The sequence below is a fragment of the Electrophorus electricus genome, chromosome 13 (genome assembly GCF_013358815.1).
Source record: "Electrophorus electricus isolate fEleEle1 chromosome 13, fEleEle1.pri, whole genome shotgun sequence".
Taxonomy (NCBI): Eukaryota; Metazoa; Chordata; class Actinopteri; order Gymnotiformes; family Gymnotidae; genus Electrophorus; species Electrophorus electricus.
Genome location: NC_049547.1, coordinates 3,121,090 through 3,148,816, shown reverse-complemented (window position 1 = coordinate 3,148,816; position 27,727 = coordinate 3,121,090). Strand labels below are relative to the sequence as shown.

Here is a 27,727-nt window from a genome sequence, read left to right as displayed (position 1 = left end):
TGAATTATGTGTGCTTGGCGTACACCATGACTAGCACTGATAAATGGAAAAATAACGTAAACCCACTGTGCATATAATGACCAGCTGAAAATGATTAACAGTCATACGAGTAAAGAGGAAAACTAATGACATTTATTCTGTCCTTTTTGTCTTTGCACCAGGTGCAGTTTCTCTCATATGATGATGAACTGAATTCTCAAGTTCAGCATTCATTGGCAGGCTTATCAATTGAACAATAGGACATTTAAATAATTTGGCCATTTTTTCCTTCAGAGCATGACATCTGCACAAAGGTCTGTGGCCGACCGCATCTGCTCAACAGCAAGGGACTAATATCTCATTCCCTCTGTGCCCTGCCCTGTCCTCTCGTCGGTGTCCGATGACTAAATACAAGCTTTCCTCCGCTAGCCGATGAGTGGATTTGCAACACTATGAATCTTCGTTTGGGATCAACTGGGAATGTACCATATATACCATAGCAAACATATGCTTCAGTGGCGCTAGGAGGCATAAAGGAAAAGGGTCAGTCTCTAACCCAATGGCCTTTTTGTTCATTGGGGGAAGTGGATGCTACACTACCCTGTAGATGTAGTCCAGCAGAGGTGCTTTCTGAGAGGCAGGGTCATCCAGCACAGGCATCGTGATGGGCTCCAGCAGGATAGACAAAGGCACAGACATGCACCAGTCCAGCAGGCACAGCAGCAGAGACACCATTAACTACAGAACACAGGGGTGAAAGAACAATCCGTTTGGTTACTCAGTTCAGCAGTCTTGGAAGCAAAAAATAGGAAATAATAATTTTGTAAAAATCCCAAGCTTCTCGCAATCATGGATAAATTAGCACGCGACGCACTACATTTTGGAGAGCGTGAAAGGAGGCAAAGCTTCACATTCATCAGTAAATAAACTATTGGGAAGCAAGCTTTCGCGTCAAGGACGCGTCCTTGGGGACTTTCTGGACTTACCTTTTTATCTGCCTCCACCATGGAGTGCTCAGCGCTGGGCAGCAGAAACGCTATAGTCGCTACAAAGATCTACAAAAGAAGGGAACAAAAGAGGTCCTCCACATCAAAGCACGCTCTTGCCCGGGCCGCCGAGCACGGCCAGAGGGAGCTAAATCGTGGCCACGTGTTTGCCGTGTTGGGGGGGTGCAGGTGCGCGCACCTCGATGATCCTTTTGGGGAGGGAGCGCTCCACGTTCTGGAGTTTGCGCCAGTGGCAGATCAGAAGCTGGAAGACGTCGCAGGCCACGTGGGACACCGACTTGTTCCCAAACTGAAATTTACGACGAGCTGTCAGCAATTGGCAGAGAGCGGTACAAAGCTTCTCCTCAGGAACCATCACATGGCATAAACACAAACGCTATCAAAGGCTGGGACCTAAAATCTGGAAAACTTTTATTATTTATTTCACTAATAAGTGGGTAACATCGTGCACAACAGAAACAATATTTTAACAAGATACATGGATTTCTGATGACAGCAAAGCAAACAATTTCCTGCTCTGGGACTTGGTCATTTTGAGTTTAAGGCAGTGTGAAAATTCTCTAGTTTAGCCTGGCTGGCTCTCCGACTATGACAGGAAGTGTAATAGAGGAAAAATAGCCAAAGAAAAAGGAAGCAGAAGCCCCAGTAGTTCACTGCCTGCTTTTAGATGAGTGCTCCTGTTCCCAAGCCTCTCGGGCTTTTTCTTTTTCAGGCAAGCTCACTCCATGTCAAGTTGTGCACAGAAGTGATTACTCGTCCATTTTCGGGGTGGGAGAGGGCAGGGTATGAGAAAGCTCAAATTGGAATGCATCATTTTAGAGTAAGTGGCTTAGAAACGATTCCACCGTGTCCCTGGCACTTTTCAGAGCCCTCAAAAACTCAGAGAGGAAGAGGAACAGCAGAGTGCTCCATTGTCCTCTCCAGGTATGCCACTAATCATGTGTAAACACACACACATGCACGCACGCACACACACACACACACACACACACACACACACACACACACACACACACACAAAGCAGAGAGATCATAGATGCTGTAGGCTGAGCCCTGCAGTATACAACCATATGGAAGTGACACATGTGTAGCTTGCACTGGAGCAAACTACAGAAAGCACCACTCACCTTTAAAGTGACACCCAGCACATTGATGGCATCCTTCACCTGGTGGTGGACCCTCTGCTGGCCAAGCTCCTCACACACCCACAGGCCCAGACTGCAGATAGCAACACACCTGCAGCAGAGACAAGGCTCACATTACACCGCCACATGCCCACAACTGTCGCAACACCTAGTGTCAAAGGCATTCGGCCAACTGCTAATTGGGTACACGCCTGGAACAAATACAAGGACAAATACAACTCAAGTCAGTAGCCATCTTGGGAGATGAGTTTTAAAAAAAACTTCTTTTTTTTTTAATCAACTTCCAACATAAATACATTAGAGGCTCTAAATAGGACAAGTATCGTAGAAGCGGCTGCACGTTACCTGGCCTCTTCACAAGGCTCATTGCGTGCCGTCCTCAGTAGATTGTTCACCAGGTACTCCTGCAGACAGACACCATGACATTTACACAGCGGGGGTGGTGGTGGCTCAGTGGTTGGGGTACTTGACTTGTGATTGGGAGGTTGCTGGTTTGAGCCCCACCACTGCTGAGTTGCTGCTGTTGGGTCCCTAAGCAAGGTCCTTAACCCTCAGTTGCTCCTGTCTAGCTTTGGGCTGCCTGGCAGTATCCTAGCCCGCACCAATCACTGACGTTGATGGGGTGGCAGTCAGCAGTGGTATTCTGTACCTCTGTTCTACTGTGTGTGTGTGTGTGTGTGTGAGAGAGAGTGAGACACAGTAAGCACAGCAGTTAGGTAGCTGGGCTACGTGGGTCCAGCGTCTCCCGCTCCTGAGCCAAGGCACCAAGAAGCATACCTTTATGTCTATTCCTGGGATGGCCTGCAGTGAGGGGATCTGCTGGTACAGGTTGGGAAAGCACACTAGAGACCCCAACAACGTTTGGGCTTCGATCCGCGGAGCCTGTAAACCAAGGCCAGAATACAGCTTTGTTACAGGTTTAAAACTTATTAAAAAGGAGCACATTTACTATTCATTTCTGTATGCATATATGATAAAGAGTTGCAGAGCAACAAATTTTAGAAAGGACAAACATCCCTTTTCTTAACAAGTTTATTTATGCTACCCACCTAAGGTAAAACTATAAAATTTGAAATTACACACACCATTCATTTTATCATTTTACCACACAGATAAACATTTCACTCATTATCTACCACAATTAGACTTTAGGTGAAGAGTTGCACTTGTCCAGGAGGCAAAGCTCTTTCTCACCATTCAACTGCTACAGAATAACTAAGCTGTATCTGCCAGAGCTGGCAGATGGCTTTAGTGTGCGCGAAGAAAATCACGCTCATTTCTGTGGCCATACTGCTCTTTTTAAAGTTTGTGTGTTTTTTTACACTTCTATTCATCAGGTCACTATTGATTTTGCCACAATATTTTTTAGGTCACAGGAGGTATAAATGATATATGCATATTCTGGTTATAAACCTCAAGATGCATAATGCATTCTCTACCCCCCTATATTCTGTCGAACAGGTCTCTGATCAGTCTGACACTTTAACCAAGAAGGAGTTTGCTGCTATTCTCTCCTGTGTTTGAAGGTGCAGAGAGGAGCTGTGTGTGAGGATGCACATGGCTGACAGGGTCCTGGTACCTCAAAGGAGTCAGCACTCAGGACACGGGCAGCAGCGGAGATGAAGTCACCCACCAGCATGGTGAAGCCGGGCAGACCCAGGAAAAAGAACCGTGGCGAGCAGCACCTGATCATCGTGTTCAACACATCCTGAGAGAGAGAGAGAGAGAGAGAGAGAGAGAGAGAGAGAGTGAGTGAGTGTGATATAGACAGAAAGGAGGGAGAGACAGATAGAGGAAGGGGGAAATAATAAGATGGCTTAGATACAAAAAAAACCCCAAAACAAAACCCAACAGTCTGTCTGCCACATGTCTGAATGCATGCCTCAAAGTCAAATCTTTTAAGACAGTAAGCACAACCTCAAACACGCGCGTGTGCATGAGCACAGGCACCCAGCGGAGCCAACACGTACAGCCTCGTCCTAACTGCTACATTCATCTCACTTAATTGAATCCTTTGTAAAGAAAGGTAGGCAAGGAGGCACAGACAACAGAAAAAGGAACAACGGCGCGTAATAAACCAGGGCAGAGAGACGAGACAGAGACCTGCTGGGATGAAGATGTGAAATTGGTGGAAGCGCCAAGTTTGCGTGGACGTTTTACAGTCATTTGGCAATAATTGACCTTTGCGATGCCGAGCAAGTAGTAGTAATTAGCTGCCATAAAACTGCGGCGTGATTACTCAAAATGACTGCCTTGGTGGAAGCAGCACTTCTGCTAAAGCAGCTCCATTATGCAGCTTTAAATAGAGCGAAGCCCAATCAAAACAGAGTTTGTGGAGAAAAAGCCCATGCAGGCCTGAGGGCAGAGGCAGGGGCTGTACTGCTTACAATGGTCTGAGAAAGCCAGGGAAGCAGGCGGTGCGCTGTACATTTGAGAAAGAGCTCACAAACTCTCCTTTTGGCTGGGAATCAGGAGACGGCTGTGGTTTGGAGGTTCGAAGCATGTGCTAAATGAATTCTAATTTTTGGACAAATGCCTCCATCTATCTGAATTAATACACAATATTAAAGTGACTTAATTTCACTGTGGTGAAATTACTGTGCTCTTGATCACTAAGGCAGGGTTTATATGTTAATCCACACAACACCTGTTGGCAGTGGTTTGATTTGGTGACTTATCTTTTCCTTCAGTCATATGCAATAATAGGCATCAAACATTAACCAAAGTCTTTATTTAAACAGGGCAGCCATAAATGCATTTCATAAGGAAGATTTAGGGTCTGCTCTGTAGTTTATGCACAAAGGAACGTATACTAGTAATCATCTGCTAATACGCCAGCAGTAGTCTTTACTCGGGCCACTTGCAGGGAGATGCGGAGCTTACTGAAGGCTGCGTTCACACCTTCACGCAGGTGTACAGGCAATTACGGGTCAAACGAGGCAAGTCGCTGCCTGGAAAAGACCGGGCCCGTCTACCGCCGATACGAATGCTCTGAAGGCACTGGAGGCTGACATGTATCCGTCTCCAAGACTGCAGCAGTGGAGCCACCGTGGCGTGAAAGCTGGACTCTCTCAGAGTCTCTCCTTCTCTGTTTGGCACATGCCTCCATATTGTGTGTGGAGCAGGCAAAGCAGGGCAAGTAGCACGGCAGCCGTGAGTGGGCTCAGAGCTACGCCAGCACGCCTCCCTCCACATGCTGCAACTGGCCATTTTTAATTAATCCCACACACGCCGGAGGAGCGCCAGCATTATTTAATGACACGGAAAACATTATAATGAGCTTGTCTCTCGGCCAGAGCAAAAAAGCCTATAGTTTGTTCCCAGGCATGGGCATGCACTCACACTCGCACTCACAGATGGGCAGATACACAGGCCTACACATATAAACACATATAAAAATGAATTTTAATCAATTCCTTTCCATGTTTCTCTTAATTTTTTATGTATACAACATATACATTTAGTTTTTCAGAAATGGAAAATCTTGAAGAAAAAAAGTGGAATACACTTATCCATCCATCCATCCACATACATAGCTTGTGTGTTTATATATATATATATATATATATATATATATATATATATATATATATATATATATATATATATATATAAATAAACACTTTTAAATGAATATGCAAATAAACATTTTTCATCAAATTAGCTGCTGTACATGTATAAACAAACAAGCAAGCAAGCCAACAAGAATTTTTGGCAGTTATGCCTAATGAATTAAATGATCTTGGAAATAATCATTACACTGACTATAATTCCATTTATACTGAGTGACTAGATGTCTAATGGTGGTTTAAGTTTAAACCTTGTTTTCACTCTCATGATTATTTATGTATGTCAGATGAATGAAACTACATTATTACCTCACACTTCTACCTTGCATGCTGGAACTCTTTTTATGGTGCCCTGGCACTTTATGGTCAATGTGAAGGCACCAAAACAGTGGAACATGTCCAAACAGCAAGTTGCTACATACACTAATACATACAAAGTTCAGCAGCACAAACCACTAGCACCACCTGGTGGTCACATCATGAAAGGTAAAAAAAAAACCAAACAAACAACTGCAAACTGAAAATGAATAAATGAATATTCGTTGAACCAAGATGATTGAATTCTTGTTGAGACCCATTAAAAACTATGCAGGTCGCCTGATACCTGGTCATCACTGGTGAAGCCCTTGCGCATGACATGGTAGAGATGTACCAGGAAGTCAGTGTTGGGCAGCACATCCTGGTGCTTGGTCATCATCTCACAGATGAGTCTGTAGGCCTGCAGCTTGCCCATCTTAAAGTCTGCAGGCAGCATGGTGGCCTGCAGCCACAGAACAAAGAGGGAAAGAAAGAGACCCCAAAGAAGTACGAATGAAACATGGGGGGGGGGATAACGGCGTATCACTGAGAAGCACTGCCTTCCGGATCAACATTCGTCTTCTGCACCCAATTAGCTCCTCGCTAAGGGAGCATAAGTGTGCGGTTTATAGATCAGTGACTCACTTTGAATAGCCAAGAGGCCAGCATTCGGAGAGGCGGAATGAAGAGAGCGCTGGGCAGAGCTGACTGGTTGTCAATGTTGATCCCCAAGTTATCTCTTATCTGCAGTTCAAATTAGGCAACATGAAAATGACATTTCGGCAGAAAAATACAGATTTGTTTGGTTAATTTCAATTAACTAATGCTGAAACCTATAAAACTTGAATGTCAAATGTTTGGCTCCAATGGTGTTTGCTCCTATGGGTTCTAGAAGAACAGACACTGTTGCCTAGATGGGATGTAGAAATGCCAGTTTCTTTCAAAACCAAGATGCATTACCTTTGCCAGCCTGTGCCAGAGCTCATACAGGTAACTGAAGACCTTGGCATGGATACGAGGGCAGCGGATGTTGTTCACATCTCCTAGAATTCCCAGAATCCTCCTCCAGAGCACAAAGGCGGAGTCGGCGTGCCAGCCCGTCAAACAACCACCTGCGATGATGCTGATATCATCAGCCAGAAATTCGCTACTGTCTGTGAGGGAAACAGGAAAGAGAAAGCAAATCAAAGCATGGAGAGATGGAGAAGAGAGAGGTAGAGACAGAGAGAGACAGAGAGAGAGAAAGAATGAGGGAGAGAGGGCAAGAGAGAATAATAACTTAGGTGTTAGCAAACAAATATCAGGATCAGATGATAATGCCTTTCACAGCAATTGTATTAAATTTTCAGTGTCACATTTAAATTTTCAAATTAAGGCACATAGCAGGCTTTTGTGGCTCCACCCCTTCAAGTGGAAACACAGAAGCTGTGTTAATGCTACAGTTTATTAAACAAGAGAAATAATGTGAGGAGGTAAACAGACGGTAAAGAAACCCAGCATGTAATACAAGACAGAAGTCACAGTTCAATTGTGTTCTATTAAAGAGGCTGTGGGCAAGCAGGGCCCTGGATGTGAGGTAGGGCGGGTGGAGCAGCAAACTGGTGCAGTACCCAGATCAGGAGGCATGTGCATGGCGTCCTCCAGCAGCTGAGGGCAGTCGCTGTAGCCCTGGGGCAGGAGCAGGATGGGAGAGATGGGGGGGCAGGGGGACAGGGGGGCAGAGTGGAGCGGGTGGGCACACTCAGAACCTACACACACACACACACACACACACACACACACACACACAGACAGAGACAGACAGAGTAATGGAAGCACAAGGTGGACAACCACAGACACAATCAACCACAACAGAAAACACACATAGTGCTTTGATCATAAGAGCCGTAGACGACTTACATCAAAAGCATTACCAAATGTAAGAAGACTTAACATTTGATCATATGGTGCTTTGGATATCATCCAAAAGAAAAAAGAACTTGTTATTGAGAAGAGGGATTCACTCCTACAGGACACTGGATTAATGTTCACAATTACAGAGGAGGACATTTCTACACAAACAGCAGAGGGATATGAGACATTATAAAACACCACGTGACATCACACCACCATGCAAACCAATGGGTTCACATTTGGAATATGAGGGAAAAGGGGAGTGGTCACAGACAGCACACTTGATCACCAGGACGCCGGATCAAGGTAAACAGAGGAGGGGTTAAGGAGGGGCTGGGGCTGGGGCTATAATGCACACGAACGTGCGACCTCCGTGTCTGGGAGCTCTGCCGTTTGGTGCCATCAGAATAAGAGGGAGGCAGGACAGGTGGCCCTCCGGCACAGCAGGGCAGCCGTACCTGCCAGCGCCTCCGTGTGGCTGAGCAGCAGACTCCGCTGGCTCTCGGCGTCATCCGGCGGGCCCGTGCGGCCGCCGCCGCCGTTCGCCCCGGTGGGGGAGGGCGAGTTGCGTTCCTCCTCCACGGCCTGCCACGCCAGCAGGTTGACTTCGGCATCGTTGAGGTAGCTGTTCGAGGTCTCGCTGCTCACGCTCTCGCCTGCAAACAGGGCGGAACCGCACAGATGCTGGCCGTTACAGGAATGAGGCCTACTCAGTTAGTGCCCTTGAAACTGGCGCCAACATACTGTCTGCGACACCCGTCATAAACCTGTTTACACTTCACTTTTTCTTCACTTCTGTAGTTTAGTATTACTCTACTGTAAGAAGCGAATTAAAAGCTTCCGTGTGATAAAATGTCACTGCAGGTGGCTTCACTGCACAGGTCACGCTGGTCATCTTGGCTATACTGACCTTGTAATGTTACTGATGGCTGCGGGGTGTGGAAAAACAGGTGAGACTAAAGACTTTTGTCACGTGGTTAAAACCATGATACGGAGATACTTATGTGCATTTTAAACCTGCAGGCTGAAAAATCTTATAACTGGATTGGGTACATGATGCAGAACAAGATGGACTGCTCTCTATATCAAGGTTTATGAATAAAATTACATGTGTGAAATGTACATCTCTCTATTTCTCCTTGTTCCCTTGTTTTGAGTGTGCGTTTTCATTTTCACTCAAACTGTAAACACTTTGGCTAACTTTAAACACCAGTGAAAGGTCATTGGACTATATCCTTTTCTTTAAAACATGGATGAGCATACTTTTTTGAACACGTTATCAGATATGCAACAATAAAATCTAAAAAACAAACAACAATCCAGACAAGCAACAGCTCACTTTTCTCTCGAAACGTGGCCCTCGTGCTTGCGGGTGCCCCCTCTCCTGGGCAGTCCAGATCTGCTGGACTGCTGCTGCGGCAAATCATGATCTGAGGATGATCAAGAGACTTCATCTTCAAGATCAAAGCAGATTTTAAACACAATCTTCTAAGGAGGTCCAAGCAGACACACGTAATCACTGGGATGAAACAGGCACAGCACTGACGAAGAGGAGGGGGACGGATATATGCCGAAGCACTGACCGTAGGAGCCTCACTCTCCCTCTTCCCAGACGAGCCGTGCTCAGAGATGCAGACTCTGCCATCGGAGCTGCCGGCATTCGGAGAGTCCCCCTTCCTCTCTCCTATGGTTTCTGACAGGCGCACACACACAGACCCACACAATCCCAAGAAAGGAGTATGTGAAAAGCAAAGCACTTTTGTGTGCGTGCGTGCGTGCGTGCGCATGTGTACCTGGGAAGGAGTCAGTGAGCTGCTGGGTAATATCTGAGGTGCTGCTGCTGCGTGGGAGGGGACTGTCCCCATCTCCCATCTCCCCCTCTCCGCCACACTCAGACAGCTGACCCTCATCTACATCTGACATACGGAGAAGAGCGATGCCGTGAGGCTCCCAGGTGGCAAGGCAAGACGACCCTCATGCAGCCCAAGCTTTCATGGTGCTGAACTTTACATGTTTTAAATTAGCTGCTACGTGAAATTAGGAATGGAATTATGCCACCTTGTGAGAACAACAACAACATACAGGAATGTATCACATATGAAGTAAAGAAATGACACAAAAAAAAAAAAGTTATGAAAAGGTTCTACAACTATGAAATAAAAAAGGAAAAAACTGCGTCAGGAAACGTGACATTTCTGTTAGGAAAAAATAAGAAGTCAATGATCGAATTGTACATGAGGATGGGGACCAAGACCAAGAGACCAAGAGACCAAAAAAAAAAGAAAAGAAAAAAGGAGGAATATTCAGAAAGGAAACCAGAGTGACAGAGACCAAATTACCTGAGAGTCTGTGAGAGCAGTGGGAGTTGTGAGAGATACCAGGTAAGAAAGAGCTGACAGTGTGCAGCAGCACGGGCACACTCTTAGTGGCCGGCAAAGCTTCGCACAGATGCACACAGTTGCTGATAGACTGGCTCCGCTTAGCTACCCATGGAGCGAGGACAGAAGGCCAGCAGAAAGAGAGGGGGAGAAAGAGAGAGAGAGAGAGAGAGAGAGAGAGAGAGAAAGCAAAGTCAACCACAACCAATGCCAGCGAAAAATACCGCATGCCAAGGACTTTTCCTTGCAGGAATGGGAGGGGAGGAAATTCAGTGATATAAAATACTTCAGACGAACAGTTAATAAACACATTATTCTCCAAATGTTTCAACTGCTATATATGCATTTATAGTCATTTTTTAATTTTTTGAACCCATTTTAAGTTATTTATATATAGGATATCTATATATGTAGGATAATATTAGAAGCTTATTATTAACAGACTATTAAATTTGTGGTATAAACGATGACCATTCACAACGTGCAAAGAACCTAGACTAACAATATACTGAGTCTAAAAGTATAGCATGTTCCAAAATCATATTACAGACCTCCATAACTTAAAAGGTATGATTTAAGGGTGATAGCCTGAAACATACAACAGGTGATTTGCTAATTAAATAAATAACTTAAAAGTTAGTTTGTTCAGTGCATCCTTTGAAACTTCAATGTCTTGAAAGAAAACATATAGTTTAAAATTTTCTCTACTAGTGATAATGAGATGAAATATTGGTTTTGCACTCAGATGCCACTTCATGTCATGTCTGGTGGAGAGCTTTTGAAAGAGAAGGGCTCTCTCCTTTCCTCTGCAGTGTACTTTAATTACCGCCTTTGCTCTCTAGATAGCATCACTTTCACTGCGTTACCGATTTATGCATATTAATGAGCATTAATTATGGTCTTAATGAAACTATCAAAAACAGCCCAGCAATTGGTGTGGCGACTGTTTTAAAGAGAGGAGAATGCCAGCCTGTTTGAAGATGAATATGGGAGAAATCCAATTAGGCAAAATCAAATGAGGAATTCAGAGTTGCAGTGCTCTGTGGGGCGTGTTCGGCCATGCACGCTAGTGCACATATCTGTGGGAGGTTTGTAAGAGTCCTTCAGCCTCAAATGCATCTGCTCCAGACTCAAGAAGCTCTCCAGCACAAGGAGATGCTATCTCCCCTTACGCAGTAAAAGGAAAGGACAGAGCCAGCGGCAAGCACACAGACGGAAGAGTGTGTTGGTGAAAAGACGGAAATTCAGTCAAATTTGGTCCAAACGCAAAAATGGCCAGAAAGTCTGACAGAACACCAAGCAGAAAGTCAGACAAGCAAGGCAGTAAGGCAGATGGAAAGACAGAGAGAGGAAGAAAGTAGCGTGTGTTCCAGTGTAAAGGTGGTGCTCTGACCGGAGGCCTTCTGCCTGACGTTGTTGCGGGCCTTCTCCACGGCCGGCGCCCCCGTGGTGGTGGCGCTGCGGAAGCGCATGGGCTCCTGGGCTGCGGCCTGCTCGCCCGCGTTCCTCCAGCTCAGCGAGAATGAGCGTGCCACCGCCGCGGCCTTCTGGGAGTCCTGCATCACGCCTGCAGTGGCGTGAACCACAAAGTACGCACACGCGCACACACACACACAGCTAACCATTCACAAGTTTGGAAACAACACTCAACAGCCAGCAAGCAATGTTCTCAAAAATATAAAATCTGTTTTTGTTGCACAATTACATAAACATTTTCTAAGATGATGCTAGCACTATGCAACCTGCAAGATGAAACTATGCAAGTTTAAAATGAATTCTGATGTACACAAAAGTGTGTCCAAAATGAGGTACAAAGTTGTAGATAATTAAAAAAATGACTTTAAAAAGCTGTATTTAATTTAATCACTTATAAATCAACTTAGAAATAGTTAAGATGTAGAATGCATTATGCTGACTGGTTGATGTGGACGTACTACGTCAAAGAAACGAGCGAGTGAACACACACCTCGCCCACGCTGCTTCTTCTCCTTCTGCTCAGAGAGTTTGTCGAGGGGAAGGTTATTGAGGTCCAGGCCGTAGACGCAGCGGGCGAGCACCATGGTCAGCGAGTCCATGATGTTAGCCCACTCGTGCACCAGCTCCTCCCAGTGGCTGAGAGAGGACAGCACTGCCAACAGCTCGTCCCACAGCTCCCGGGAGATGAACACGCTCAGGTTGGCCCGCACCCATGCCACAATGATGGTCTGCAAGATAAAGCACAGCTTCGTGGCTCAGATCCCAGTGAAGCAGTCACGGTGTCCTTGACCTGGGTCTCCGGAGTCGCCCAGGCACTGTGGTATGGAGCAGGACTTGGACTCACCCGGAAGAGGACACTGGCCAGGCTCTGGGCGAAGGCATCCTTTCTATGGTCGTCCTGTGGCCTCTTCATCACCGCCTCAGTGATCCTCAGCAGCACCTGTAGCATCTGCTCCCTGCAATACACATATAAAGCTGGTAGAGGGCGCCAGAGCAGACAGCATTTAACAGTGTGTCATTAATCTGAACATTAATCAAAAACCAAGAGTACAAGATTATGTGACTTCATCACGTTGTTAATATTTTAAATACAAACTGCCATGTTACATAGTTATGTCATTTTGTGTGTGTGCGTGTGTCTGTGTGTGCGTGTGCGCGCACACAGACTTACCAGGTCTGTCTGTTCATGGTCTGCTCCATGATCATGCGGCGGTAGATGCTGAGCACGGCTCTGCACACCTCCACCTGGTTCTCCAGCAGCTTGGGCACATCCTGACATGGCTCCAACAGGAAAACATTAGCCGAGTTTGTCAAAAAGACCTGGAGGCAAACAAAGAAGCAAATATTGCGTGTACATAATGAATGGCCACTGCAACGGTATTTTATACAATCTATACAAATCCTGTCATAACTAAAATCAGTCATCCGGTCAGTCCTTCAGAAGACCACTAAGCCTTGGGAGGAGCAGCATCTTGGGTACGAGCTCTGAGCGAACCCTCTCCCGCGCACCTGCAGAGTGGCCTGCATGCCAGCCTTCACGTCGCATCTCTGCTCCTCGGTCAGGCAGCCTCTGCTGATGGCACTGCTGAAGGAGTACGTGCGGCCCCAGCTGGATGTGCGCTTGTGCCCATGACTCTGCAGTACCTGGGGAGACACATGCAGGACAGCGGCACGAAGGTGCTTCCGTTACATAACCATGGGAACTCCACTGAGAGGGGTCACCCTAGGTCACAAAAGGTGGCTTTGCGCCACATTTGAAACTGTAACTATGTTCAACCTCAACGGTATCCAAGTTTCTCCTTCCTAAGTGTTTTTAACATTTCCAGTCTGACACGGTGTTGTGTTCGGTCTTGAAGGTCAGATGCTGAACCGGGTCGTGTACAACCATCATGAGTCTCATGAACTTTCATTCTGCTGTGATGTTGCAGACATGTCGCTCACTCGCACTAAAAACCTTTTCACATGCTTTATAGTGAAACTATTACTTTTCTACCGACACGCTTCATATTTGCTTTATATGAACACCAACACAAATGTGGTGAATGCAGTCTTTTGTGCAAAAATGATTTTTTGGATCGTTCTGCGCACGTGATGGTCTTCTCTGGGCGTGTGCATGCACGGCACCTGTGCGTGTGTGCTGTCAGCCTCGGTGGTCTGATGGTCATCCCCTGTGTCCTCCTCATCCTGACCCGTCTTGTCTGGCTCGCTCATAAAGGCAGGCCTGTCCTGCAGGATCCATTTCCTGTACACTTTAATGACCTTCCGGGTGGCCGAGGCCTCGCAGGACGGCAGCAGAAAGGCCTGGGAGAAGGCACCACACAGCTGTCATCCTACAGAACAGTGACCCGCTCTGCAGTTGCTGTGTTACACACCATGACACTCATGAATGAGCGTATGCCTTCAGATGTCACCTTCCATTACACTTAAAAAGGAAGCGGACTGACTGTCAGATGAAGGAATCTCTGCAAGCTGTGTAGCACCCTGTTATGAAGCCTGCTCTCAAAACATGCTCTCAAAGAGGAAAGAAAGTAAACACTTCTACATTTTCTTTTTGGTAAATATTTTGGTCTAAATATTATAAATTCTAAAAGGTATTCATATGTATTTTCCCCTCAAAACTGTAAAATTACATAGGGGCAGACTGCATTTTCAGCTAAAGTAAAAAATAATGTTAGTAGTTAAGGACGTTTTTTTGCACAGAAACAAACAGTACACATTACTCATATTTAAAGCACAGACTGCATCAACAGAATCTGCCCACAAGATGGCAGCACAGTGGCAAAAACCTGACGACTGTGCAGAAATGCATTTTGGAAAAGGCTGTTGGTCAAGCCCAGCGGCCGCAGCTGGCACTTTCTGACCTGGTGGAAGACCTCGTTGACGAAGTTGACGTTGTCTGGCGTGGAGAGCAGGATGCAGTGCACCATGTCGTAGACGCTGCGGTGCTCCTCCTCCACGCTGCACAGGCTGGAGTTGCTGGCGTGCCGGTCCGACAGCGTGCTGCTGTTCGAGTGGCTCTTCTCCTGCTCCGCCGGCCCGTTGGGCTCCGGCTCGCTGCTCTTCTCCTGACTGCTACTGCCTGCAGTTACAGTCTGACACACGCACACGCACAGACGTGCACACGAACGCACAGACACGTACGCTGGTCACAATCCCTCTACCACACCGCAAAAACCCATAATTCAGTCATTTTAAATCACTTTCATAAAAATGAAACAAGCATTACATGATTTTTCCACCACAAACAGTAATATTACAATAAAGCCAGTCAACAGAAGGCCGTGGGGCTGCGGGCCTACCTGGATGAGCTTAGGAAGGACGTCTCCCCCGTTCTTCGCGTTGCTCGCAGATGTGCTCATGTACTTCTTCTCCAGGAAGAAGTTGACCAGCCAGGTGATGAAGGCCACGCGGGGTGCCAGGTACTGGTCCCGCGTGCAGAACGTGCTCTCGTTGTTGCGCGACACTTGCACGTACAGCGGCTTTGGTCTGTGGTGGGGGAGGTCTGTGAAGGAATGCCGTAGCAGGCGGAGCGTGGCGATGAAGATCCAGAAATGAAAGACAGGTACAGAAGACTGAAGATCTCAAGGCGAAGGGTGAAGAGACACTTAAATCACAGAAATCGCTTTTTTCTTGCAGTCTTTTCATAGCAGACTCTCAAATTCTGGTTCTCACTGTCGATGAAATCATTTTTAAAGTAGCTCATTTTAAATACGTCTCACAGAACAGCTTTCCACATTAAATGGGAATTCAATGTTCAGTTCAAAAAGCCCACGTTCATGCAAGGGGTTCGGAGGTAATTGACAGTTAACTTCTATGGGCATGGAGGACTGCCATTCATCCCAGAAGCTGCTGTGTTATTACACTGATGGCTATAAGGAACTTGTGGGTGGGAGAGACCAGCCATGGTCCTCCACACAGCTCTAAGAGTGGTGTGACCCTCGTGAGCCCAGAACAGTTCAACCAGCTCCTTTCACACTGAATTTATTTATTTTTTTAGGTAAATGTTGGTACCTTGGCATTCTACACTCTGTTAAAACTGCATATACACAATAAATAATTGTTTACATGAACAGACGTGAATTAGGCCAAAGATCCTGGATGGTCATCTCCGCTGCCCTTTTACAAAGTGGAAGCTCACCTAGCAATGGCTTGTAGAGGTTAGTGAGCTTGGTGAAGGAGGGAAAGAGGTGGGGCAGGTAGTACTTCTTAAAGAGGGAGAACAGAAACCTGAAGCCAGAGTCCTGGTTGTCTTTCTTGTGCCATTCCAGGCTGGATGCCTACAAAGAGGAAGATGACGAACATAATCGCAGATATGCTAATGCCACTGGAAGACTATATGTATTCAGTAGGACAAAGGATACTAGGTAAACAGAATGTGTGACAAAGGCCACTGGGAGATTTTTATTTTTATTTTTTTCCCTTAATTACTTTGGATTAGAAATGGGTCTCTATACGCCACTTGGAGTAAGATGAGCACAGTGTCTATAGAATTAAGCTGAAACGCACAGAAAGATCTTCATTTCAGGACTGCCACCTTACCTGGACGACCATGAACTTCAGCACAGTTTGGAGAATGTAGCAGGTCTGGTCGTCTGATATCTTCTCCCCGGGAATGGCCGGCACAAGCGGGGTGATTTCCTCGGGCACGATCTTGGCTGCACCAGCACAAAGAAGGAAGAAGCCACGAGTCGGTAACTGGTCGAAGGCGACTGGCAGAGAAATAGAAGTTATTCACTTCACAGCAGCGTGTGCCCAGGGACGGCTCAAGAGGTGAAATATATAGTTTCAGACATACATCTATAGCGGGTCTGCGCTTTCATCTGTTCTTTTATTCGTTTATTAGAAAAGTTCCGCTCACCACTGAAATAGTCATTTGAAAATCAAAGGAAAGTCCATCTGAATGGACCTTTTTTTTACCACGTCCTTTCAGTTATTATGTCCATTCCGATTTGAAGGCATAAAAGACACCGGACACAAGGACAGCGAGAGATTTATGCTGTATGGACAGTTCAAGGACACAAAGACAGTCTGAGAAGTGACATCTGGGCAAAGGATTACCATTCAGCATTTATCTGTGGGGGAAAAAAGAAAAGCTTGTGCCCATAATACAACAGACAAGATGTACCTTTATAAACAAGATTACTCTCTGAGAAGATGGACATCATTCAGAGGAATAAATAAACGGGGTTAATATAAATGTGAGACGACATCCGACAAGAGCGGACTTTAGCACAGGACACGGGCTAGAGACTACTCAAAGATTGGTGGTTTGGTTGTATCACAAGAAAATCCCAGTGCCACTGGGTTTATTCCAGTACCTGTTCCTAAAAGCAAAGGAGCACTATATTACTGTGGTTGGATTAACGTGCTTAACTCATTCCTCCCTACATACAGTGGGGGAGGGGGCCACATCTAGACATGGCCACCGTGGCACACGTGTGCGTGTGTGTGTGTGGTGTGCACATGTGTGTTCTCTCACCATCAGGAGGATTGGAGAAGGGGTTGTAGATGATGGTGTCGAGTGTACAGGGGCCTCTGGAGGAGGGCACCGCTGGAAAGCCGGGCACCAGACAAGCAAAGATGAGCAGCTGTTCCTCCGCACAGTGTGTCTGCAGGGCCTGCAGCCACAACAGGAAGAGCCGCATACCCTCACAGCGGATCTGCACACGCACGCGCACACACGCGCACCAAAGGTTCAGAAATCTAATACTTCATTTCATCTTCGTTTGAAAATGTTTTCATTAAACTTACATGTCAGCTTACCTTGAAAGAGTTTCCAGTGTGCAAAAGTTTTTTGAGGATAGAACCTAGAGAGATAAAGAACATACAATAACCCCGTCCAATAAAAATAAACGTACAATTAAAAGCACAGACATTTAGAGTGAAATTTCCTTTATGGACACATTTCCTCTCTGAAATCAGTCCCAGCCTGGCATCTTCACGCCAGTCAGGTGAGTGTTAACAAAAGGAGAAACTCATACATCTACGCTTTGTACTACATGAGCCAGAAAACAACTGGCACTCATTAACTCAAAAGAGGGGTTTGCTTGAATAAAGGCCGATGAACAGTGGATGCACGGAAACCCAGGGATGTGGAAGGAGATATGTGGATTATGAGTTTGGATGAAAGAGAAGGCAAGAAAATGAGTTAGATCAAATCAAGGATATGCCCATTTTTGGTAACAAAATGATCAATGCCAGTTTGTACCAGCAGGTACAGCATATACACAGTACAACAGCCACTAGATCTAGTGCTACGTGGGACTTGCTGCGCAATAAAGCTGCATTTTGACGTAGACCTTCATATATTCCTTTGCCTTGTAGAGGCTGCTTGAAACGAGTGTTTCATCCACCAAGTGTGTGTGTGTGTGTGTGTGCGCGCGCGCGCGCGCACGTGCATATGCATAGAAGGGTCACCATTAATATGAGCTACACTAAGCCCCCAGGGCAAATGGCTACATCCATCCCCACCTCAGTGCTTCAGCATAGACTCTAGTACTGGGCGGAGGTTTCTAATCGAGGTTATCCCCTTACGCATGGGTCCTCCTGCTAGCAAAGCAAAAACCAAGCAGCGCATAATTCAGTTAATCATTTGCATTTCAAACGACGCACCCCATTTGCTATTTTCATTTTGCCAAGGGCTTAGCTTAAGCAGAATTATGCATATGCATGCTATCATTTGCTTTAATAACTTATAGGTTAAAATATAAGCTTTAAAATGACTAAAATAGCAAAAATGAGAACTAATAAAGCAGAGTATCTAGGTTGCACAGTAAAAATTTTGTAGTCTTAGCTTACCTAATTATTTTAACATGCACTAAGGTGATCTTTTATTCTTTTAAGATCATAAAAATAATCAGTTTCATTTCACAGTCATATTTTTATTGAGCAAGTGGTTTAAAATGATCAAGGACTTTGATAGAAAAAAAAAAAATCTGTGAACTTGAAAACAGGGTAATTGGGGTCAGGTGTTCTAATCAATTCATGTGCAGGTTTGACCTGCCCTGCTGTATAATAAAAAGGACACAAATGCATGCACAAAATGTACCCACGCACAAACACACACAAAGGCACGCACCCACATGCATGCACAGACATGCCTGCACAGATAAAGACGTTTTTGGGTACTTGCTCTTAACAACACACCTTTGTTGTGCAATATGACACAAATCAACAGATTTTAGGGGCCCTCAGAGGTAAACCTGCTGAATCTCATAAATCTCAAAATTAATTAAATCCCCACAGCCTCACTGCAACAGAGAAGCTTGGTGGAGGAAGTAGAATGGTGTGGGCCTTGCCTACCCCAGGGCCTGGATAGTTTGCAATCACCGAAGAAACATTTAATTCCAAGTTGTATAGCAGTATGTCAGGGCATCTGTCTGTGGTCCCAAACTGAAAAACGCTGGGTCATGTAACATGACAATTAAAAAAACAGTGGTGTAAACCCACAGCAGCTGGCCTCAAGCTGAAGAAATTCCATATTTCATCAAGACCAAGTCAGAGTCCTGACCTCAATCCCACTGAAATGATGTGTGTGTGTGTTGTGTGTGCGCACATCTGAAGCAGGTTGTTCAAGCAATGCACTCCAAAGAACTGCGTTTTTTTTGTATTAGAAGAATGCACCAAAACACATTTAAGCCAGTGAGAAGCAGGTGCAAAAAGCATTTGATTTGGGTTATTCCCATGACAGGAGGAGGTTTGCTACATGAGGATTTGTATGTTTTTTTTCTTCAGAGTCCTTGACTGTTTAAACCATAAAGTTCATTAAGACACTGCAGCGTAAATATTGATTATGGTTTTGGTTAAACAGGACTGTCTATTTATTAATACTATTCATTAATATTAAAGTATTTAGATGAAGACCAGATTACATTTAAGGAGCCTTTCATACAAATAGCCAAAACATTTCAAAGTATACACAATATGGGCAATACTGGCATTTTCTCAAATGATTCTGCAAAACCAAGCACTTTTGCATAAATAAATAAATAAATAAATAAATAAATCTCTGTAACTTACCTATACTGTGAAACTGCCACCGACTGTTAATTTTCTCTGGTAGAAGTTGAAGAATTTTCTGCAAAAAGTAAAACCAACATTATTGAGAAACCTTGTTTAGAACATGACACCGAACACAGAAACACAAGTCCTGAATAAAGAGCTTAGTTTAAATCTAGCTGCACTTATGATGCATCATAATGTCAGCTGAATTTGAAGTGATGGACAAGCAAACACAGAGTGGACTGCCATCTCAACTACTAATGCTGCTATTCTACCACCTTTAGACTGAATGCCATATTTCCCTTTTGACACTACTTCATTACAGAACATTTAGTGCCCTTTAGGAGACAGGGGACCTGGGGGGCTAGGAATCAGGAAGGATAATGGAATTAACTCCACTGATTTGTGGGTAATGTCAGGAAATTGTAATACCCAGAACCACACTACAAGACATAATGACCCCATGTGTACAAAGCTCGTCACCACTTTCAAGGAACAGCATTCTACAATGAAGTACCAAGTGCTGCCAGATGTGATTCTGCGGGTGTCAGACCAGAGATCGTGTTAGTAACCAAGCCCTGACAGGAATCAGTCAGCCCATCAATAGCCACGTCTCGGTGTGTCAACCTTATTTACTGTCTGCGCTGATCTGAGGCGTGATGACACATGAGCAGTATAGCATTGTAGCACCTAGTTATTGATCCTCGGAGTGTGAGTGTGCACGTGTGCACGCACGCATGCGTGCAACACAGCTCGGGATTAGAGCTCGACATCGCAGTTAAGAAGGAGACGCGCTATTTGGGGTGATGTTGGGTGGGCTCGTTTAAAGCCTGCGCGCTGGAGGTCCAGGGCAGAAGGTGGAGGTTGCTGTAATACTTCATTGCCTCTTGTCGAGCCGGTGGAAAGCTACCCCCCACCGAGCCAGGATGGGTGGATTTGAGCTGGGGGGTAAGGGGGGAGCAGCCGCATGGCTTCGGGCACTGGGGCCTCCGCTAATCTGCCGCCGCTCTCCAGGCATAAGGCCGGAGCATTACAGCGGGCCGGCACCTTGCCTGTCTGCGCATTTACATGATCCACACTCGGCTTTGCTGCCACGCGGAACGCATGACTGAGAATACAGACAATCCGAGATGCTCTCCTTGTGGGGATTTACCGCAGCGCCCAGCTTTTCCACAAAGGTGCCTGCACAACTTTAAGATGATTCACAGATGCCAAAGCAGGTAGTGATGCCTATCTGACTGTCGATTTCAAAACAAGAAGATCAGCGCAAGTCAGAGTTGAGCATGCACATAAGATTTGTGAAATGGCCAGACAACAAAGACAAACGCAAACACAGTCCATTAAATGTAGGGGTTTGCAGATGAGACATTTGGATAGAGTGAGTGTGAGAGCAAAATGACCGTGTACATTCCAAATGCAGTAGTTCAGCATTTCTGCTGCTATGAGAATCCACGCCTACAGGAAGACCACCAGGCTGAATACTGCACCCAGACAGATTATGGTTACAGAACGCCCCAGGCCTTGCATGACAGGTGTGTGTGTGTGTGTTTATGCACGCGCACATATGCATAAGGGCAGGAGCAAACAAGCAAGCGAGAGACCTTAAGGAAAAATAACTGCCACTATATATTATTTACTTTGCTATATATTATTTACCAGTTAAATATGTTTAGCACTTCAACCTGAATATAAACCTGAGCCTGAACTGACTTCAGTGCCCATCAGTGTGTGTGTGCGTGCGCTCCACAGGCACATAAGAAACAGGGAGATGAAAAAGACGCCTAGTTACAGCAGCTTGGAGATTCACACAGCAGTTAGAGTCAAGTTCTAAAGGATCAAGATAATATAATGTCACAGACAACAAAGTAACAAAGAAAAGTAACTGAAAAGCACCATCTGTTCAAAAGCAACCAAAATAATCTAAACGACATAAAATTTCACCACCTGTCAGTTTTCTACATCTGAAACTCTGTATTATTTATTTGATCCAGAGGGTGGCAGCAACTTAACACCGATTGCTCTACAGTTAGGCCTACTAACCACCTGAGGTTAAGATCCCCGACAGCTGATCTCAGAACAGTCTTCAAATGGTGGCTCTCAAGTGGCATCGTATTGACGTAGTACAGGGCACAACCATTGAAAATGTCCTTGCCCTTCATAACCTCCAGTAAATCATCAATGGGCGTATGATGCCTGGCTGCAGGACAGGGTCATGTGAAACATCAGATTATATAATTTTATGATCAACCAGGCCAACAGAGAAGGAAGGGAGCCAAGAGAGAAAAAGAAATCTCTTTCAAAGTGAATTATTTTTATATGTACGCTCATCTCTCACATAAATCCTACATGCATTCTGAGAGGAGAACAACGTGGATTTGCCAGGTAAAGGATGAGAACCTGAATTCTTTATGGTGTAAGCAGTCAAACCAATGGAAAAAGGCACATTAAGCAGCCTACTACTGCACAAGAAACCTCATCTATTCATGGATGCATCTACGAGGTTAAAGAGGATATTTTGCCTGACATGCAATGCAGCAGGGAGAGAGAAAGAGAGAAAGAGAGAGAGACACAGACAGAGAGAGAGAGAATGATGGCTACTGATTGCAGACTTTAATACAGCCCCTCGTTCTTTTATTCATGACCTATTTGGCCCATTTTCACACTGGAGCATTTTAATGGGCTGTATGAAGACAGGTTTGAACAAACATCAGTCACAGCCTTACTACTCATAAACCAGCGCAAGAGATTTGGCAAAGAACTAGAAATGCATCGCTAATGTTTCCAGTGACTTTATTTCCTAATTTAGTAGAGTAGGAGAGTTGGGAACCCAAATGCATAAAGGGTTATTTGTTTTACCTACTGCTTGTTCATGTAGTACCAGCAGTTGGGACAGTGTTAAGAAGAAAATGAGTCTAGATTATACAAAACATTACCCAGGACTAACGAATGCATTCAGCATCAAAGATTTGAGATCAGACTAAACATCATCAGTCATTCTTATTCTGGAGCCTGAAAGACGTCATGGAGAGTTCTGGGGTGAATGGGTTATAGTCATGAGGTCAGAGTGATGAAAGTGGGGGTGGTGAGAGAAAAAGGCTCCTGTATCAGTGATGCGGCCCGTGCTGACGCGTGGACGACCCAGCGAGTGGGTCAGAGAGGGACCTGGAAGCACAGTACTGATGTTGGGGAAAGACTCAGGAGGTCTTCAGCTCAAAGTCAATGCTCAAAGTAAATGTAGAAAGCATAGTGTAAAATTGGCTCTCTGTCTTATAGGCCAAAATACAATTTCTAATAAACAAACAAAGAAATTATAACAATATGAGCACCACCATAAAGCTGTAAAATTGTATAATTATTTACAGTAAAAGTTATGCTTATTTATTGTAACTGACTACATATGTTTCGTTTTTGTATAGACATGGTTGGGGGTATTGGAGATGTTCCCAACTGCAAACCAACATTTATATGTATGGCATTAATCTGATGCTTTAGTCCAAATCGACTTGTGACCGATTTTGATTTGAGCAATTAAGGGCTAAGGACTCCATACCTAAAACTTGCAAAGCTGCTACATTTCCCCTTGTTCAAAGGTTGAGTCCCTTCAGAGTTGAACAACCATCGTCCGATTTCCTTTCAATCTTGGCTAAGATCTTTGAATCTCAGATAAACTTGCAGATAAAGCAGTTTTTATTTGTGATTATGGTGATATACTGTATATGCATGCAGCCTCCTCAATTTTACTGAGACTTGACTCAGTATAGCTTGTGCCGATACTTTTTGTTTGTTGGTATTTTCATTTATAAAGTGATTCTGGGAAAACTGCATTATTATTATTATTATTATTATTATTATTATTATTATTATTGTTACATTTATTCAGCGCCTTTTTCAAACTCATCTTTCCTGTGTACACTTCTTTGTTTTAGTTCGAGGATTTACCAACTATGCTCTTCTAAGTGTCTACTTTTGAATGTAACCCTTTTTTTTTTTTTTTTTTTTTACATTTTATTTATTTTTATTATGCACCCTGGACATGCAATAAATTGCAAAAAGATTTCAAACTAAATACACTTGTATCTATTGAAAATTTTAAGTGCATCATAAAATATGATTTATCACATTATTTATGTCATGTTGTATTTTAAATATGTTCTGAGTCTGTACAGCTGCTATTCTGGCCAGGTCTCTCCTGTTAATGAGATTTTTTTATTTCCTGGTAAGAAAAGCAAAGCTAAATCAAATTTTAAAATAATAATTTAAAAAAAAGATATTATAGAAGGTTCAAGTTATGTGAAATACTTCATAAATTTACATAAATCCTTCAAATGGTTGTCTTTGGACTATAGTTTCAGGTGTCCAGATGTGAGAACCAAATCCACAAATCCACTGTATGAACAGATGTTAAACTGCTTAATGCCCAGAACCTTGCAGTCAATGTTAGATTGTCTTCAAGTTTGACTGGTACTTAACATTTACTGATGCACATTTGGTACTGTATAGTATAAGCCACTATTAACAATTTATTAGACTTTTTAAATTATCATTTTTCTTCATCTCATCATGTTTGTGTGTGGTGTTTTTCAGGTGATTCATGTAAAACTCTCTCTCTCTCTCTCTCTCTCTCAAAATTCACACACACACACACACACACACACACACACACACACACACACACACACACACACACACACACACACACACACACACACAATTACTGATTATTATTGATTGAGATTCTGACAAAATTGATTCACAAACAAAAGCAAATCCATCTTTACATTATACTAAGAAGTGTTCCTTTAAACCAGTGCTTCTTAGAGCTTTAGGAGATGAAGAAGCCATGCAAATGTGTGTTTTGTTTTCGCCAACTGCCTCTCTATTGCCATGAGAAGCTCTTTGTATTCGTGTGTGTGTGTGTGTGTGTGTGTGTGTGTGTGTGTGTGTGTGTGTGTGTATGTGTGTGTCACCTGTGAGTGTGAGATGAGGCTGCAGGCTGAAGCTATGGTTTACCCAGGCACTAAGGCACTAATAAAGAGCTCACAGAAGAGTGGAAGCAGCATTTATGTGCTGATCTGGATGGGGAAGAAATTAGTTTACGCTAATTGCAGTCAAGAGCAGGGACTCAAACTGTAATCCTACCACTTTTCACACAGCATGCTATTAGACAGTGGGATTCATGAACTGGCTGTAACTGCCCATATGCTTTGTGATGAGTGTTTACAAACAAACATACACACACACACACAGACAAAGACAAACACACACAGACCTAGAAGAATAATTTTGACAAAAATACTAACTTTAGAATGTCTAATAAGGAATAAACATCCACCAGTTAACATTATGTTACAATATCAGGGAATGTCAATTTGGTACCCATTAGTGTCCATTGTTGGCAACAAAAAGCATTTTTGACTGAACCATTCTGGCTCTTGATGGTTAGAGCTTAAGGGCTCTTATGAGTTAGAGTTGTGAATGCAGAACATGTTGAGTGTTGTGCCTTTTTAGTTTAGTAGCTAAGCAAACGATCCAAACGCTAAAAGAGCAGCTGCTCTTATTCCTCAGTCCAGCACTCATGGTGCATTTGAAATCACAGCCATTTTTACCTATGGGAAAGAATTTTGAGAGCAAAAATAATTCACACAACATAAATCGACCATCATGCTTTGCAAAGAGAGGAACCTTGAAGGAATAATGCTAAACTTATGATTTTGTGTTCCCAGAAGTGAGTACAGATTTTTTTTAAACATAAAATTGAGAAAGCATTGTTGTCTTGACCATCTACACTTCTCTGCGTGGTCTTGAGGAGTGCCAGCATTGTGTTGGCTGGACATTCAGAAATTGATACATACTGCACATGAAATAACAGATTAATACAGAGTGTTCAACATATCCTGTACAATGTATGGTAGTATTCAGTGCACAGGCACACACTAACACACTCCTATTTCACATCCACACATACACCCACACCCACTGCAGTGGATGTCTAGATGGTGCCAGACACAAAGAGAGCAGAGAGGGGGAGGTGGGGAGGGAGAGAGATGGAACAATAGCTTCCCTCCTCCACTCTGACTGCAGCCTCGGGGGTGATCCCCTACAAAAGGGGGTCACATACCACAGCACACAGTTGCATTAAGGCTAATCCTGTATACCCCTATCACAAGCAGAAAACACAGATGCCAAGTTGGGTTATGACAAAGGGGCAGAATTTCATATGCATAGAGGCCTGTTTCTCTGTGTAGCAGGGAGGACGCCTAGAGGAGCAGCAGCTCTCCTCTAGAAGGCAGGATGGATGAGGGAGGAGGGTGGGATATTATGTAGCTGTCATGCTACATTAACTCATGCGCTTCACACAGCATGGATCCACTAATGGCCACCGTCCTGTACACAGCTCATAACTCAAGGCTCTGTCAGAAAGGTCCCATACACGCAAAGCTGAAATGGCAAGTGACTGGCTGAGCAAATGATGTCAACGTGTCAGGACGAAGCAGCAGGTTTTCTATAGTCTTGAACTCTGTAGAACAGACTCAGCTCTGTTACAAATCTAACAGTCTGTTTGTTTGTGGCCTTTTGAGTTGACCTCTACTGGCGCAATACAAATACTCCACTCATACCCAGACTCCATTTCTCACCTCCCTGAATAAATGTAACTAGAGCACGCAGCCTGCCAGCCTGCCTGTTTGCATTGGACACTACAGCCTCCATTTTGGCCAGGTGGGAACACAGGGAAGACTGACAAACCTACTGTCAGCTGAAACACCTGTACATAGAGTGCTTGCAGGTATACAGAGTGACACACATCTTTAACAGTATTCAAGCCAACAAACACAGAGGTGTCATGGCCCATCCATAAAATTGTGTCTGATTGTTCACTTGAATTCATTCATCTTGATGCACTTGACACTCTTCAGTCAAAAGCAGTTTGTATGAAGGTTTCAAATAATTAATTTGGTCACATAATACTGTATAGTCAAAGGTAAGATGAGCTAACCTCGCTAATCATAACTGACTAATGGCAGAATTGGGTAATGAATGGGTTACAGGCAGCTTCCAGTGGGACCCACTAGCTGTTGAACATCTCAAATGTCACTATCGTCTCTTGTCACTGGGCAACAAAAGATACCAACTATTGTTAAATATCCATTTCTCTTTAGTCAAGTTTTCAATGAACACACAACATGTGGCACTTTTAAACACAAATACAATCTGAGAGACAAAGAACACATTTATTTCGCAGGTCAACCATTCTCACCAATAACATGGGCTCATGCTACTTTAACACAAGCAGAACACACTGCCAAGCAACAGCCAAAGGGTTTGAAAAAACACCTACTTCAAAAATAAAGAGGATGGAGTCCAGCTCCTCCCGATGAGACTTGTTCCCTGAAAAGCAAATGACATTCAGTCTACAGCAAACAAGCAGAAATATTACTCACTTTTTTGTGAGTGAAAGATGAGCAATGGGTTTAAAATTTAAAAAGAAAAAAGGAAATGCATAACTCTCGGCCATTTTATGACACAGCTTCTTTATTTTCTCCTCTGCTTTGGTCATGGCTAGAATAACAAGTTTCTTCAGCCATGATGTTAGCTCACTCCCCTCTGGTTGTAGAGGTAGAAGCAACTGTTTAGACCGATGCCCTGTGGTTTGTTTATCTAAGTGTTTCTAACCATGTTTTGTGATTATTTTTTTTTTAAATCAGCAGTTTGTCAGATCTCAGCATACTGAGCAATCCCCTTCACTGTTCAATGGCCACTAGGCAGGAAACACACAACCCCTGACCATTGTGTCGTTACTGCGCCCCAAGACAGGTTAAACCAGCAGCTTTAATCATTCAGAAGCTCATTAGGCCTATGCTTAAATGCAAGTTGCATGTTTTAACTATTAAAGGCTGTCACCTTGCTGTTCAGAGTGAGCAGTGGACTGAGACCCTGGCCAAATGAAGGAACACAGCACATATCACACATTCCATGTATTAATC

At 44.2% G+C, this 27,727-nt stretch overlaps 1 protein-coding gene across 6 annotated transcripts in view; it reads right to left on the bottom strand.

Annotated features, from left to right (window-relative positions):
* The window catches only part of ralgapa2 (Ral GTPase activating protein catalytic subunit alpha 2), a 79,850-nt gene that overhangs the window by 35,193 nt on the left and 16,930 nt on the right, over nt 1-27,727 (bottom strand). For 3 of the 6 annotated variants that reach the window (XM_035532577.1, XM_035532581.1, XM_035532579.1), the window contains exons 3-32: nt 27,082-27,131; nt 19,764-19,821; nt 17,508-17,551; nt 17,224-17,404; nt 16,284-16,399; nt 15,883-16,021; nt 15,044-15,246; nt 14,606-14,836; nt 13,869-14,045; nt 13,254-13,388; nt 12,916-13,064; nt 12,589-12,700; nt 12,235-12,472; nt 11,662-11,835; nt 10,230-10,373; nt 9,684-9,806; nt 9,474-9,583; nt 9,230-9,320; nt 8,349-8,546; nt 7,608-7,745; nt 6,958-7,151; nt 6,643-6,741; nt 6,305-6,460; nt 3,711-3,839; nt 2,909-3,013; nt 2,477-2,535; nt 2,114-2,222; nt 1,165-1,275; nt 966-1,034; nt 580-717 (exon numbers count right to left, since the gene is read on the bottom strand). In XM_035532577.1, coding sequence (XP_035388470.1) covers nt 580-717; nt 966-1,034; nt 1,165-1,275; nt 2,114-2,222; nt 2,477-2,535; nt 2,909-3,013; nt 3,711-3,839; nt 6,305-6,460; nt 6,643-6,741; nt 6,958-7,151; nt 7,608-7,745; nt 8,349-8,546; nt 9,230-9,320; nt 9,474-9,583; nt 9,684-9,806; nt 10,230-10,373; nt 11,662-11,835; nt 12,235-12,472; nt 12,589-12,700; nt 12,916-13,064; nt 13,254-13,388; nt 13,869-14,045; nt 14,606-14,836; nt 15,044-15,246; nt 15,883-16,021; nt 16,284-16,399; nt 17,224-17,404; nt 17,508-17,551; nt 19,764-19,821; nt 27,082-27,131 — 3,980 coding nt within the window. The remainder of the gene's footprint in view (nt 1-579; nt 718-965; nt 1,035-1,164; nt 1,276-2,113; nt 2,223-2,476; nt 2,536-2,908; nt 3,014-3,710; nt 3,840-6,304; nt 6,461-6,642; nt 6,742-6,957; nt 7,152-7,607; nt 7,746-8,348; nt 8,547-9,229; nt 9,321-9,473; nt 9,584-9,683; nt 9,807-10,229; nt 10,374-11,661; nt 11,836-12,234; nt 12,473-12,588; nt 12,701-12,915; nt 13,065-13,253; nt 13,389-13,868; nt 14,046-14,605; nt 14,837-15,043; nt 15,247-15,882; nt 16,022-16,283; nt 16,400-17,223; nt 17,405-17,507; nt 17,552-19,763; nt 19,822-27,081; nt 27,132-27,727) is intronic. The other 3 variants (XM_035532578.1, XM_027004804.2, XM_035532580.1) reach the window with 3 other exon arrangements.